Source organism: Chiloscyllium punctatum, chromosome 30, assembly GCF_047496795.1.
Source record: "Chiloscyllium punctatum isolate Juve2018m chromosome 30, sChiPun1.3, whole genome shotgun sequence".
NCBI lineage: Eukaryota > Metazoa > Chordata > Chondrichthyes > Orectolobiformes > Hemiscylliidae > Chiloscyllium > Chiloscyllium punctatum.
The window spans coordinates 51,027,561-51,041,492 of record NC_092768.1 but is presented as its reverse complement, the minus strand read 5'-3'; the positions used below and the strand labels follow the sequence as shown (position 1 = coordinate 51,041,492).

At 47.0% G+C, this 13,932-nt stretch overlaps 1 protein-coding gene across 1 annotated transcript in view; it reads right to left on the bottom strand.

The window, feature by feature from the left end:
* The window catches only part of LOC140455508 (antigen peptide transporter 2-like), a 39,179-nt gene extending 35,077 nt beyond the window's left edge, over positions 1 to 4,102 (bottom strand). Inside the window, exons 1-2 of the mRNA XM_072550452.1 lie at positions 3,441 to 4,102; positions 2,251 to 2,365 (exon numbers count right to left, since the gene is read on the bottom strand). Of these exons, the coding sequence (XP_072406553.1) occupies positions 2,251 to 2,365; positions 3,441 to 3,981 (656 nt within the window). The 5' untranslated portion in view covers positions 3,982 to 4,102. The remainder of the gene's footprint in view (positions 1 to 2,250; positions 2,366 to 3,440) is intronic.
* Positions 4,103 to 13,932: the final 9,830 nt, after the last annotated feature.

Below are 13,932 nucleotides of genomic sequence, written 5' to 3'. Positions count from 1 at the left end.
GGCCTGGCAAACATACCCAAAACTACGACAACCAGCCCCCGAGCTACAAATCTTTATGCAAACCTTCTCATAACAGGAGACTCTAGTCTGATCCACAATACAAGATACGTGAATCTGCATGACTTGTCTGTCTGACAGTTCTTGAACTGCAGTGAACTAAGACAATGATAGGTAGCACGGTGGCTCAGTGGCTGGCACAGCTGCCTCACTGCACCAGGGTCCCAGGTTCGATTCCAGCCTTGGGTGACTGTCTGTGTGGAGTTTGTACATTCTCCTCGTGTCTGCGTGGGTTTCTTCTGGGTGCTCCGATTTCCTCCCACAGTCCAAAGATGTGCAGGTCAGGTGAATTGGCCGTTCTAAATTGCCCATAGAGTTAGGTGCATTAGTCTGAGGGGAATGGTTCTGGGTGGGTCCCTCTTCGGAGGGTTGGTGTGGACTTGTTGGGCCGAAGGGCCTGTTTCCACACTGTAGGGAATCTAATAACTTGGGAGTAGTTTGTGGTTTATTGTCTGAGCTTTGAGAAGGAGGTCTGAGATTCACCTCCTTCTGATCACAGTCCAATGAGTACTGCTGGAAAGTGCTTGTGTGGACTCCTGATGGGGACGGAGCTTGACAGAGATGTCTTTCATCTTTAACTGTCAGCAGGCTGCTGTTAAATTCGTGTACGTTTCTCCTCAGCTGGACTCACGTGTCTAAATTCTGGTAAAAACGTGAACAGCATTAGAGATTGCAGAAAACATTCACAAGAATGATTCCAGGGATGAGGAACTTTGATTATGAAAATAAATTATACAAATTAAAACTGTTTCCTTGAGACCAAAGAAGGCCGAGAGGAGATATGACAGTAGTCTTCAAATTCCTGACAGGTCTGGCCAGGGCGAATGGGGAGAAGACTGTTTCCATTTGTGAAAGGACATGAGCACGAGGCCACAGATTTGAAGTTGCTAAAAGATGCAAAGGAGATGAAAGGAAAAGCTCTCTCATGCAACAACTGGTTAGGATCTGAAATGCACGAGAGATAGGTAAATTCAGGGAGAAAGTGAATACTGCAGATCAGAGTTAAGAGTGCGAGGCTGGAAAAGCACAGCAGGTCAGGCAGCATCCGAGGAGCAGCACAGTCCACCTCATGAAGCTCTTCATTCCTGATGAAGAGGTTATACTTCATCGATTCTCCCACTCCTCGGATGCTGCCTGACCGGCTGTGCAAATCAAGGCATTCACACGGGAATTACACCGTTATCTGAGAAGAAAGAATGCGCAGGGTTATAGGGAGAATGCCACAAGATGTGTTTCTCATTCAAGGAGCCAGTGTGGCCACGATCTGCTGTGTTAGAGATTCTGTGAAGGGAGGCAGTTGCCTTGTATTGATGTCACTGGACTAGTAACACAGAGACCTAGGTTCATGCTCCTGGGTTCAAATTCTGTTACACTACATGGAACACAGAACATTACAGCGCAGTACAGGCCCTTTGCCCCTTGATGTTGCATCGACCTGTGGAACCGATCTGAAGCCGATCTATCCTACACTATTCCAATTCATCCATATATTTATCCAATGACCATTTAAATGCCCTTGAAGTTGGCGAGTCTACTACTGTTGCAGGCAGTGCATTCCACACCCCTACTATTCTCTGAGTAAAGAAACTACCCTTGACATCTGTCCTATATCTTGCACCCCTCAATTTAAAGTTATGCCCCCTCGTGTAAGCCATCACCATCTGAGGCAAAAGGCTCTCACTACCCACCCTATCTGACCCTCTGATTATCTTATGTCTTAATTAAGTCACCTCTCAAGCTTCTTCTCTCTAACAAAAACAGCCTCAAGTCCTTCAGCCTTTCCTCATAAAACCTCCCCTCCATACCAGGCAACATCCTCGTAAATCTCCTCTGAACCCTTTCCAAAGCTTCTACATCCTTCCTATAATGCGGTGATCAAAACCGCATGCAATTCTCCAAGTGCGGCCACACCATGGTTTTGTACAGCTGCAGCATGACCTTGTGGCTCCCAAACTCAATCCCTCTACCAATAAAAGCTATTGGTAACCAATAACCACAGCATAACTCCCCCCCACCAACTCCCATCTGACAACGATTGCCATATGCCTCCCACCCAGCCCAAACCAACCTCTTCCAGGATCCCCACTTTTGACTCGATGTTATCCCATCGTGTGGATACAAGGGGACACACTGTCTCCTACTATAAGGCTGGTGGTCAGTGAGGGGGCAGCTGTCGCCCTCAGTAATTCTTACCTTCCCATGGAGCTGATGAACATGTAGAATATGGCAATGAGGAACGCTTGGTGGTCAAAGTCAGACTTCAGTAAATCAATCACCTTCCCTGCATAGTAAGGCATGAGGATCTCACCTGGAATCAAACACACATCGATAGGTCATGAAGTCTAGCAGGGGGTGGGTGGAAGAGATGGTGGGTGGGTGGAGGAGATTGGGGAGGGTGGTGAAAGAGACAAGGGAGAGAGAAGTGGGGTAATGGGGATGGGAATAGATGGGGCAACAGAGAGGGAGGAGGATGGGGATAGATAGGGGGAAAGAGAGAGGGGGAGGGAGATGGGGCTAGGTAGAGGGAAGGGACAGATGGAGGGCAATGGGGAACAGATCTCTACTCTGTCCATATCCCTCTATTCCCTGCCGAATCATATATCTGTCAAAATGCCTCTTAAACATTGTTCATCAGGTTCCTGAATCTTGCATTCCTCATCTTTCATTTTTGTCGGAACATGGTGGTTTTAGCCTAATATTGTGGTAGTTAACTTTCCCCTAATTTTGTAATTTCACCAGAGGACTACTCTTATCTTTATCCATAAATAAGTTAAAACCTACAATTGCCCCAAACGCAAGGTCCATGCTCCTATCCCCATTTCCAGATTACCTCACCTCCGCTGCCAATTTAACATCGCAATAATCTCCATCAACCAGTCCATGTCACATCACATCACCCGACTGAAAATGTGGATATTGTCACCACCCGTAGTCCAGATTCCTTCAGTCGCTTCACCACCCCCACCCCCACCCTCACCCTCACCCTCACCCTCACCCTCACCCTACTGTGGGTCCCCCTCCTCACCCTCATTTCTCCCTCTCTCTCTCCTCTGTCAATCTTCCCCATCTCTTCACCCCCTCCCCCATCCCTTCACCCCCTCCCCCATCTATCAATCCACGACTTCCCTCACCCCCTTCCTCCACCTGCTCCCCAATCCCCTTCACTCCATCCCCACTGGATCCCTCTATCCCGGTCACGCCCTTATACCATCTCTCTGACCCCCCCACCCCGATTGGATCCCTCCAGGATGGTCTCCAAGCCCCCACCGGATCTCTCCCACAGAACCCCACTCCACAGGATCCCTCCCGGGGTAACTCCTCCTCTGCCCCCCCCGCCCCGTCCCACCCCCGGGTCACTCCCCCTCCCCCCGGGGCGGACTCACCGATCACGGCCAGGGTGAGGAAGATGAACGCCCCGCTCAGAGGGACCAGGTCGGGCCGGGACAGGGCGAGGAGGCGGCGCCTGATACTGCGCTGTGTCCCCGGGAGGGAGCCGCGGGCCCGGGCCCGGAGCAGAGCCGCCGCCGCCGCCGCCGCCGCCTCCAGGAGGGCGAGGGCCAGGCCCGAGGCGGCGTGAGGGAGGAGGAGGGCGGCCAGGGAGCGGGGCGCCAGGCCCAGGCTCAGCCCCAGCCCCAGGGCCCGGGCCCGGGCCGGCAGCAGGAGGCGGTACAGAGCCGGGGAGAGGCCGCAGCAGGCGGTGTACAGCAGCAGCGGGCGGTGCAGGCCGCCCAAGCTCCGGCTCAGGGCCAGGCTGAGAGCCAGGGCCGAGAGGGACGGCACCGGCACCGGCACCGCCAGCAGCGAGAGTCCCAGCTGCAGGAGAGGGGGCAGGGCGGACAGGAGCAGGCGCTGGGGCAGGGTCCGGCCCGGGCCCGGGGCTGGGGCTGGGGCTGGGGGAGAGAGCGCTGCTCCCGGGGACTCCATGGGCAGCTGCTGCAGACAGAGACACAACAGTGTCCCCCAAAAGTTTCACTTTCACTCCCAGAGACAGAGAGAGGGAGGGAGCCGCCCCGGAATAAAATCATCATCAAATAAAGATCAGGAACATAAATCCAATCATTAATATCAATAACAAATATCATCAGATAAAGATCAGTAACAAAAATCCAATCATTAATATCAATAACAAATATCATCAAATAAAGATCAGGAACATAAATCAAATCATTAATATCAATAACAAATAAATATCAATAATATATCAAATTAATATCAATAATATAAATATCAATTATGTGGAGATACTGGTGTTAGACTGGGAAGGAGAAAGTTAAAACTCATACAACACCAGGTTATAGTCAAACAGGTTAAATTGGAAGTATAAGCTTTCATAGCACTGCTCCTTCCAAAGGTAACTAGCGGGCCAGGATCGTAAGACACAGGATTTATAGCAAGAGATCACTGTGTCATGCAAATAAAACAATACATTGAACAAACCTCAATTGCGGTTAAGTCTTTGTTGCAGGTTTTGGTTCATTAGTGTGTAAATCCTAGAACTTCGTTTGAGTCACAGTCTTGAGATAACATAAGGTTTTATTTTTTTTAAAAAAGTGACATCTCAGCTCAGGCAATGTACTAAAAGATGTCTGTCTGCATCCCAATCTTGAGTCAGACTGATTTCCAAAATAGTGGAATTTATAAAATATTATATGGATCGACTGCTTGCATTGACTCCCTGCAGGTTGTGTGCTTTTTGAACAAAAATAGAATGTATCTGTAAATACAATTCTGCAAATGCAAATTCACCCAATGAGTGTGTGTATGTAAGAGACAGAGAGTATGCACGCGTGTGTACATACGAGTTCGTGCATGTGTGTGAGTGTGTGCGCGTGAGTGTGACGGAGTATAAGTCTGTGAGTGTGGGGGATGTATATGTGTGTATGAGAGACGTTCTGTGTGAGTGTGAGAGTATATTAGAGTGTGTGTGAGAGAGTGTGTAGTGGGGTCACCTGTAGTGTGATATAAACCCAAGATCCTGATTGAGGCCATCCTCACAGGTACCAAGACATGGACACCACCATTACAAGTGGGGATACAACCCACCATGGCAGGTACTCATGTGACTTGGCCAACGTTGTCTATCTCATATGCTTCCTTCCATATTCAAATCTTTTATCTAAATGATAGAAAGCAGTGGACACAGCACCAATCCTTGCGGCACACTTCTGGTCGCAGGTCTCCAGTCCAAAAAAACAACTCTCCAGCACCACCCACTGTCTCCTATATTCAAGCCAGTTTTATATCCTAATGGCTAGTTCTCCCTAGATTCCATGTGATCTAATCTTGCTCACCAGCAGAACCTTGTCAACAGTCTTATTGAAGTCTTTATAGACAAAGTCCATCACTCTGCCTTCATCAGTGATCTTTGTCACTTCTTCAAAAAACCTCAATCAAGTTACCTCTAGGTCTTCCTCAGTTGAGATAAATACATTAAATGATCCCCTTTTTAAACACATGAGACATCCTGGTAGGGGTTGAGGGGAAGGGCAAAGGAATATACAGGAGAAGAATGGTAGGACCCTGGGAAGCACCAAGGATCACAGGGACCTTGATGTGCATAAACAATGTTCCCTTAAGGTAGCGGGAATGGTTAAGAAGGCAGATAGGATACTTGACATAGAGTTTAAGAGCAGGGAGGTGACGCTGGAACTATATAAAATGTTGGTTCAGCTGCAGTGAGTGTATTGTGTGCAGTTCTGGAATCTACATTACAGAAGGAATGTGATTGCACTGGAAAAGATGCAGAGGAGATTTGAGGAGAAAGTGAGGACTGTAGATGCTGGAGATCAGAGCTGAAAATGTGTTGCTGGAAAAGCGCAGCAGGTCAGGCACCATCCAAGGAGCAGGAGAATCGACGTTTTGGGCATAAGTTTCCTGAAGAAGGGCTCATGCCCGAAACGTCGATTTTCCTACTCCTTGGATGCTGCCTGACCTGCTGCGCTTTTCCAGCAACACATTTTCTGCAGAGGAGATTTACCAGGACGTTGCCTAGGTTGGAGAGTTTCAGTTATGGAAAGAGATTGGAAAGAGTGGGGTCATTTTCCTTACAGTAGGGAAGATTGCAAAGGGACATGATTGAGGTGTGTAAAATTAGAAGGGGTGTAGACCAAATAGGCAGGAAGAAATATTCTCCCTTGATGGAGACAGCAATGACCAGTGGCGGCAAAGGATGAGCAGTGCAAAACAGTACCGTGAAGATGACTGGATGGCTTTGACATGGAGTTTTTGGTTCCTTGTGTGATCAGTCAGGGTCCTTTCCGGCCAGTTTGATGATCTCCTCCTTGGAGATGGGAAAGGCAATGAATGTTAGCCACCTCATCGAAGCCCTACTATGGGATGTTTTCTCCTGCACTGACACAAACAGAGGGATTGAGTGAGATGAAAGTTGCTGGAGGAGCTGTTTGTGTCGGTGCAGAAGAGAATTTGGGATGGGCCACGAGTGAGGGAGTAGGAAGCACAGAGGGCAGGATGGCTTCATAGTTTGAGGAAATGGAGGGAAGATGCTGCAGGCAGCCGCAACAGTGGTAGACCACACACTGTTGAAGGCAATGGATGCAGTGGCAGAATGTGAGGTCACAAGGGTGGCATTCACCCGGGCAGAACGGTGAAAGTCATTGACCTTTTTTGGGCACTGCTGGGTATTTCTGCAGATCCTGGTAGTGGCACTGAGCCGGTTAGCTATCTTTGACCAGCACCTGGTACCGTAATGGTCCTGAGGAAAAGGGCACAGCCCTCCTCTCAATCATTCCATCCAAGGTCCTGTCTGTGATGCAAGGTGCTAACTTTGCCTTTCTCAGCTTTGTTGCATGGTATTGCAATGGAGAAAGACGTTGTTTTGGAAATGTCTTTCTTAACTTGTAGCCTTTCAAACTCCACGGCTGGCATTTAAATACAACAGGGTCTCGCAAGAGTGAGTATTGACACTTACTGATGCACATGATGGTCAGGAGCGATGCTATAGCAACATGATGCAAATGTAATACAGTGAACGGTGTAAAACTGTAACTTTGCCAGTGCTCAGAGAGAGATAGCCTCATAAACCACTTCAAAATTGAAACAGCCAAAATATGGTCAAATTTACAGACAATATTTGTTCAATACCTTTTTGTCATTTCCTTATTTTGGCACATGAATTTCTCCCAACTCAGCCTCTGAGCTCCTCTGCACCTACCCCCACCCCCTACTGAATCATAGAATACATACAAACCAGTAAAAGGCCATTCAGACCTTAATGTCTGCTCCAGCTCTCGGCAAGTCTGACTCACTTTGTCCCACTCCTGTCAGTTTCCCCTGTTGTTCTGCAATCTATTTTCCTGATAATTCTGCAATTCTCATTTGAGGACAGCTTTGACCCTGCCTCACCCCCATTCTCAAGGGCTTTTCCAAACCAGGTTATCCTCATATTACCATGGTTTCTTTTGCTAGTTACTAGAAATCTGTGCTCCCTCATTGACTGTGAACAGCTTCTTCCAGTTGACTCTGTCCCAGATGCCTCATGACTTAGAGCACCTCCAGTATTTCTCATTAGAATCTTCCCTCTCCCAGAACAATAGTCCCATCTTTTTACAAATACCTACAGAACTGAAATTCCTCATTCCTGCAACTATTCCTGTGAATCTCCTGTCACTTCTAGTACCTTTACATCCTTTTGCTAAAGTAATTCATTTGACGTGGATGTCACTGGCTGGGCTCAGCATTTATTGCCTATCCTTAGTCACCCTTGAGAAGGTGGTGGTGGACTGCCTTCTTGAACTGCTGCAGTCCATGTGCTGTGGGTGAACCCACAATGTCATTAGGGAGGGAATTCCAGGATTATGACTCAGCACCAGTGAAGAAACAGTGATACATTTCTGCGGGGTCGGTCCTGCCATTGGGATCATGGTGTCTGGGACATTGTCTGTAAGGTGTAATTGTGTGAGATGACTGTGTTAGCTGTTGCTTGACTAGTGCGTGACAGATATCCACTCGCCCCTGGATGTTAGTAAGGAGGTCTTTGCAGAATCAATGGGGCTGTGTGTTGATGCTGAGAGAAGTATTTCATCTAATTTCATGTTTTGATCAGACTTTGTACTGGTTTGATCTTAAGAGGAGGCCATGCTTGACAAATTTGTTGGAATTCTATGAAAATGTAACTAGTAGAGTTGACAAAGGGGAGCCAGTCAGTCAATGTGGTATATTTAGAATTTCAGAAAGCATTTGACAAAGTTCCACATAAGAGATTATTGTGCAAGATTATAGTGCTTTGGATTAGAGCAAGTGTATTGAGATGAATAGGAAACTGGTTGGCAGAGAGGAAACAAAGAGTGGGAATTAATGGGCCCTTTTCACATTGGCAAGCAGTAAGTAGTGGGGTTAAAATCAATTAGTAGAAAGTGAGGACTGCTGATGCTAGAGCTCAGAGTCGAGAGTGTGGTGCTGGAAAAGCACAGCAGGTCAGGCAGCATCCGAGAAGAAAGAGAATCGACATTTTGGGCATAAGCCCTTCATCAGGAATGGACTAACTAGTGGGCATCCACAGGAATTGGTGCTGGGACCCCAACTAATCACAATATATATCAATAACATGAATGAGGGAACAAAATGTAACTTCTCAAAGTTTGCAGATGATACCATGTTAGGTGGGAGGGTGAACAGTGAGGAGGATGCAGAGAGCCTTCAGCATGTCTGGATAGGTTGGGTGAGTGGGCAAATCATTGGCAGATGCCATATAATTTGGATAAACGTGAGGTTATTTATTTTGGAATCAAAAACAAGAAGGCAGATTACAACATGAACGGCTGTAAATTGAGAGGTGGTTGGGGGGGGGAGGGAGTGGGGTGGGGGGGGGGGTGCAGCAGGACCTGGGTGTCCTTGTGCACCAGTCACTGAAGGTTAGCATGCAGGTGCAGCAGGCAGTAAAGAAGGCAAATGGGATGTTGGCCTTCATTGCGTGAAGTTTTGAGTACAGGAGCAGGATGTGTTGCCGCAGTTATACAGGTCCTTGATGAGACCACACATAGAATATTGCATACAGTTTTGGTCTCTTTTTGTGAGGACAGATGCTCTTCCTGAGGGGGTGCAGTGAAGGTTTACTAGGCAGTTTCTAGGGATGGCAAGAATGACATAAGAGATTGACTATGTTAGGATTGTTTTCGCTGGAATTCAGACAAGTGAGGGGGGTGGAATGTCATAGAGACTTATCAAATTCTAACAGGATTAGACAGGATAGATGCAGAGAGGATGTTCCCGATGGTGGGTGTGTCCGGAACCAGCGGTCACAGTCTGAGGATTCGGGATGGACCATTTAGGACAGAGATGAGGAGACATTTCTTCACCCAAAGAGTGATGAACCTGAGGGATTCAGTACCACAGGAAGTTGTTGATGCCAAAACATTAAATGTATTCAAGAGGTGGCAAATGGGGTCAAAGGTTATGGGGAGAAAGCAGGATTAGGCTATTGAGTTGGATGATCAGCCTTGATTATTAGGTATGGCAGACCAGCCTCAAAAGGGCAGAATGACCTCCTGCAGCTCCTATCTGCTATGTTTGTATGCAACTGAGAAACTTACTCGGCCATTTCAGAGGGCAGGTTAGAATCTACCACATTGCTGTGGTCTGGAGTCACATCTAGGCCAGACCAGGGGAGGATGGCAGTTTCGTTCTCCAAAGGATATTAGTGAACCGGATAGGCAACCAACTAATCCTCTATCCATGCTGTGAACACCATGGGCTCTTCTCTTATTTAGCAACCACCTTGTCAAAGGCCTTCTGGAAATCCAAATGGATCATGTCCACTGCCTCTCCTTTCTCTAACCAGCTCATTACCTCCTCAAAGAATCCTAACAAATTTGTCAAGCCTGACCTCCCCTTGATGAAGCCATTCTGTCTCAGCCCTATTTTACTAAGCACTTCCAAGTATTCCACAATCTCATTCTTAATAATGGAATCTAAACTCTTACCAACAACTGAGGTCAGGCTAACTGGCCTATCATTTTCTGTCTTCTGCCTCCCCTGCTTCTGAAACAGGGATATTACATTAGCCATTTTCCAGTTTTGGATGTAGGTTTGCTCGCTGAGCTGAAAGGATCATTTCCAGACGTTTCGTTACCCTACTAGGTAACATCTTCAGTGGGCCTCAGGCAAAACAATGCTGAGAATTCCTGCTTTCTATATGTTTGGGTATCTTTGGCTTGGTGATGTCATTTCCTGTGGTGAAGTCACTTCCTGTTCCTTTTCTCGGGGGTGGTAAATGGGGTCTAACTCGATGAGTTTGTTGAGAGAGTTCCAGTTGGAATGCCATGCTTCTAGGAATTCTCATGTGTGTCTCTGTTTGGCTTGTCCTAGAATGGATGTGTTGTCCCAGTCGAAGTGGTGTCCTTCCTCATCCGTATGTGAGGATACTAGTGAGACAGGATCGTGTCTTTTTGTGGCTAGTTGGTGTTCATGTATCCTGGTGGCTAGTTTTCTGCCTGTTTGTCCAATGTAGTGTTTGTTACAAGTTCTTGCACAGTATTTTGTAAATGACATTAGTTTTGCTCATTGTCTGTATAGGGTCTTTCAAGTTCATTAGCTGCTGGTTCATTTCAAGTTCATTAACTTGAAAGACCCTATACAGATAACAAGCAAAACTAATGTCATTTACAAAATACCAGGCAAGGACAAGTTGGATGTGAACGTCCAGGGAATGTATGTGACGCAGCAGCCAGACCGTGAGTGAGCTGGAGCTCAGAGTCATTCTCCCACAGAGTCCCTTTCCTTCAGCCCAGTCACAATGAGAGGGCTTCACCCGTTAAAGTACAGCATTGAAAACAACCTCAGACTGAAGTGACTGAGTGAATTAGCTCGGAGTCAGTACAAACATAGTGCAAATCAAAGCTTAAATCAGCAGGTTTGCTAAATAGAATGAACACAAATTTATAATCAAGATTCCCTCACCCTTTTACTATCAAATAGAAACATTAGTGTAGCGCTATCACCTCCATGGAAACCTCCCCTCCCCTTCCCAATTCTTCATCAATTTCTCTTGTTGACTTGTCAACTGAACTCCCAGGAATGTCTGTGGGACATGAGAGTCCGCTGCAATGGACAAATAAAGGAGATGGTTACAGAACGAATCCCCAAGTTAGAGAGAGAGAAAGAGTGTTGCTGGAAAAGCACAGCAGGTCAGGCAGCATCCAAGGATCGCCTCCTCTGGCGATGGAGGAGTCCAAGGACCTGCATGTCCTTGGTGGAGTGGGAGGGAGAGTTGAAGTGTTGAGCTACGGGGTGGTTGGGTTGGTTGGTCCGGGTGTCCCAGAGATGTTCTCCAAAACGTCCCTCATTCACATTCTCCTCTATATTGGGGAGACAGGCCGCCTACTTGCGGAACGTTTTGCCAGACCATAGCAACACGACGGTTGGAGGAAGAGCGCCTCATCTTCCGCCTAGGAACCCTCCAACCACAAGGGATGAACTCAGATTTCTCCAGTTTCCTCATTTCCCCTCTCCCCCACCTTGTCTCAGTCAAATCCCTCGAACTCAGCACCGCCTTCCTAACCTGCAATCTTCTTCCTGACCTCTCCACCCCCATCCCACTCCAGCCTATCACCCTCACCTTAACCTCCTTCCACCTATTGCATTTCGAACGCCCCTCACCCAAGTCCCTCCTCCCTACCTTTTATCTTAGCCTGCTGGACACACTTTCCTCATTCCTGAAGAAGGGCTTATGCCCGAAACATCGATTCTCCTGTTCCTTGGATGCTGCCTGACCTGCTGCGCTTTTTCAGCAACACATTTTCGGCTCTGATCTCCAGCATCTGCAGTCCTCACTTTCTCCTAGAGAGAGAGAAAACCCAGCAGAGCCTCCCACAGACAACAAACACCAGCAGACATTGCTACTGATGAGCAAACCCTTCAGACCCTCCACTCCCTCATAAACCATACATTCAGACAGCACAGAAAAGGCCCTCTGGTCCACTGAGTCTGCACTGACATAACTACCATATAAGGTGTGCTGATCCCAATTTCCTGCACTTGTCCCACATCCATGAATGTTTGATATTTCAAGCGCTTGTCCAAATTTTTGTTTAAAGGTTGGAAGGTTTCCAGTCTCACTACCTTCCCACACAATGCATTTCTGATTCCCACCATCAACAGAGTGAAAATGTTTTTTTCCCCAAATCCAACCAAAGAGCTGCTCTCTATTCACCTTGTCCATATCTCTCATAAACTTACATACCTCAATCATGTCCCATAGGACATAGGACATTACAGCGCAGTACACGCCCTTCAGCCCTCGACGTTGTGCTAACCTGTGGAACTAATCTGAAGCCCATCTATCCTACAGTATTCCATTTTCATCCATGTCTTTAGACAATGACCTTAAAGTTGAGTCTACTACTGTTGCAGGCAGTGCATTCCATGCCCCTATGACTCTTTGAATAAAGAACATCTGTGCTATATCTAGCACCCCTAAATTTAAAACTATGTCCCCTCGTGCTAGCCATCACTATCCAAGGATTATCTTATATGTCTCAATTAAGTCACCTCTCAACATTTTTCTAACAAGAACAGCCTCAGGTTCCTCAGCCTTTCCTCATAAGACCTTTCCTCCATACCAGGCAACATCCTAGTAAATCTCCCCTGAACCCTTTCCAAAGCTTTCACATCCTTCCTATAATGCCGTGACCAGAACTGTTATGTAATACTGCAAGTGCGGTCGCACCAGAGTTTTGTACAGCTGCAGCATGACCTCATGGCTCCCAAACTCAATTCCCTCGACCAATAAAAGCTAACACCTTAACAACCTTAACAACCTGGGTGGCAACTTTCAAGGATCTATGTACCTGGACACTGGGTTCCCTCTGAATAAAAGCAAATTACTGTGGATGCTGGAATCTGAAACCAAAAGAGAAAATGCTGGAAAATCTCAGCAGGTCTGGCGGCATCTGTAAGGAGAGAAAAGAGCTGATATTTCAAGTCTAACTGACCCTTTGTCAAAGTTCCCTCTGCTCATCTACACTACCAAGAATCTTACCATTAGTCCTGTACTCTGCATTCCTGTTACTCCTTTCAAAAGTGAATCACTTTTCTGTATTAAACTCTATTTGTCCCTTTAAGTCACTACTTTGGAAATTATTCCCACATTTTTTTATTCACTTTTGGGATGTGGGTGGTATTGGCTGGGCAAACATTTAACGCCTGTCCCTAGTTGCCTTTGAGAAGCCGCCTTCTTGAACCCTGTCCCTAGTTGCCTTTGAGAAGCCGTCTTCTTGAACCCTGTCCCTAGTTGCCTTTGAGAAGCTGCCTTCTTGAACCACTGCAGTCTGTGTGCCAAGTTCCTTTGCCATTTGCCTTAAATCTGTGCCCCTCTATTTCTCAGTCCCTTCATCGATATTAATCCTTGGGATTGCCCATTTCCCACTGTGCTCAGCAAGTCTGTTAGTTACTGTGTTCTGTAAGTGAAGTGGAAGGAGTGAAATATATTTCTTTCACACAGTATGAGGGAACCGTTGTGTCCGTTTTGTTTCACAGTGTATCACATACAGGAAAATGGTTGGATCAAAGATGTTGGTGTTCTGCACCACAGGTATTTTGCAGAGACCCCACGAACTGCTCAAGGCTCATTTGAAATCAAACCTCAGTCAAGACCAGCAACTGTCAAAAACCAAACCAGTAGCCTGTTTGCTAAAGTGTCATCATTAGATGAGGTTACCTACAGTGAGGAAACAGGCCATTTGGCCCAACAAATCCACACCAACCCTCTGAAGAGTAACCCACCCAGCCTCATTCCCCTACCCTATATTTACCCCTGATTAATGTACCTAACACTGTGGGCAATTTAGCATGGCCAAGTCACCTGATCTGCACACCTTTTTTGGGATTGTGGGAGGAAACTAGAACACCCGGAGGAAACCT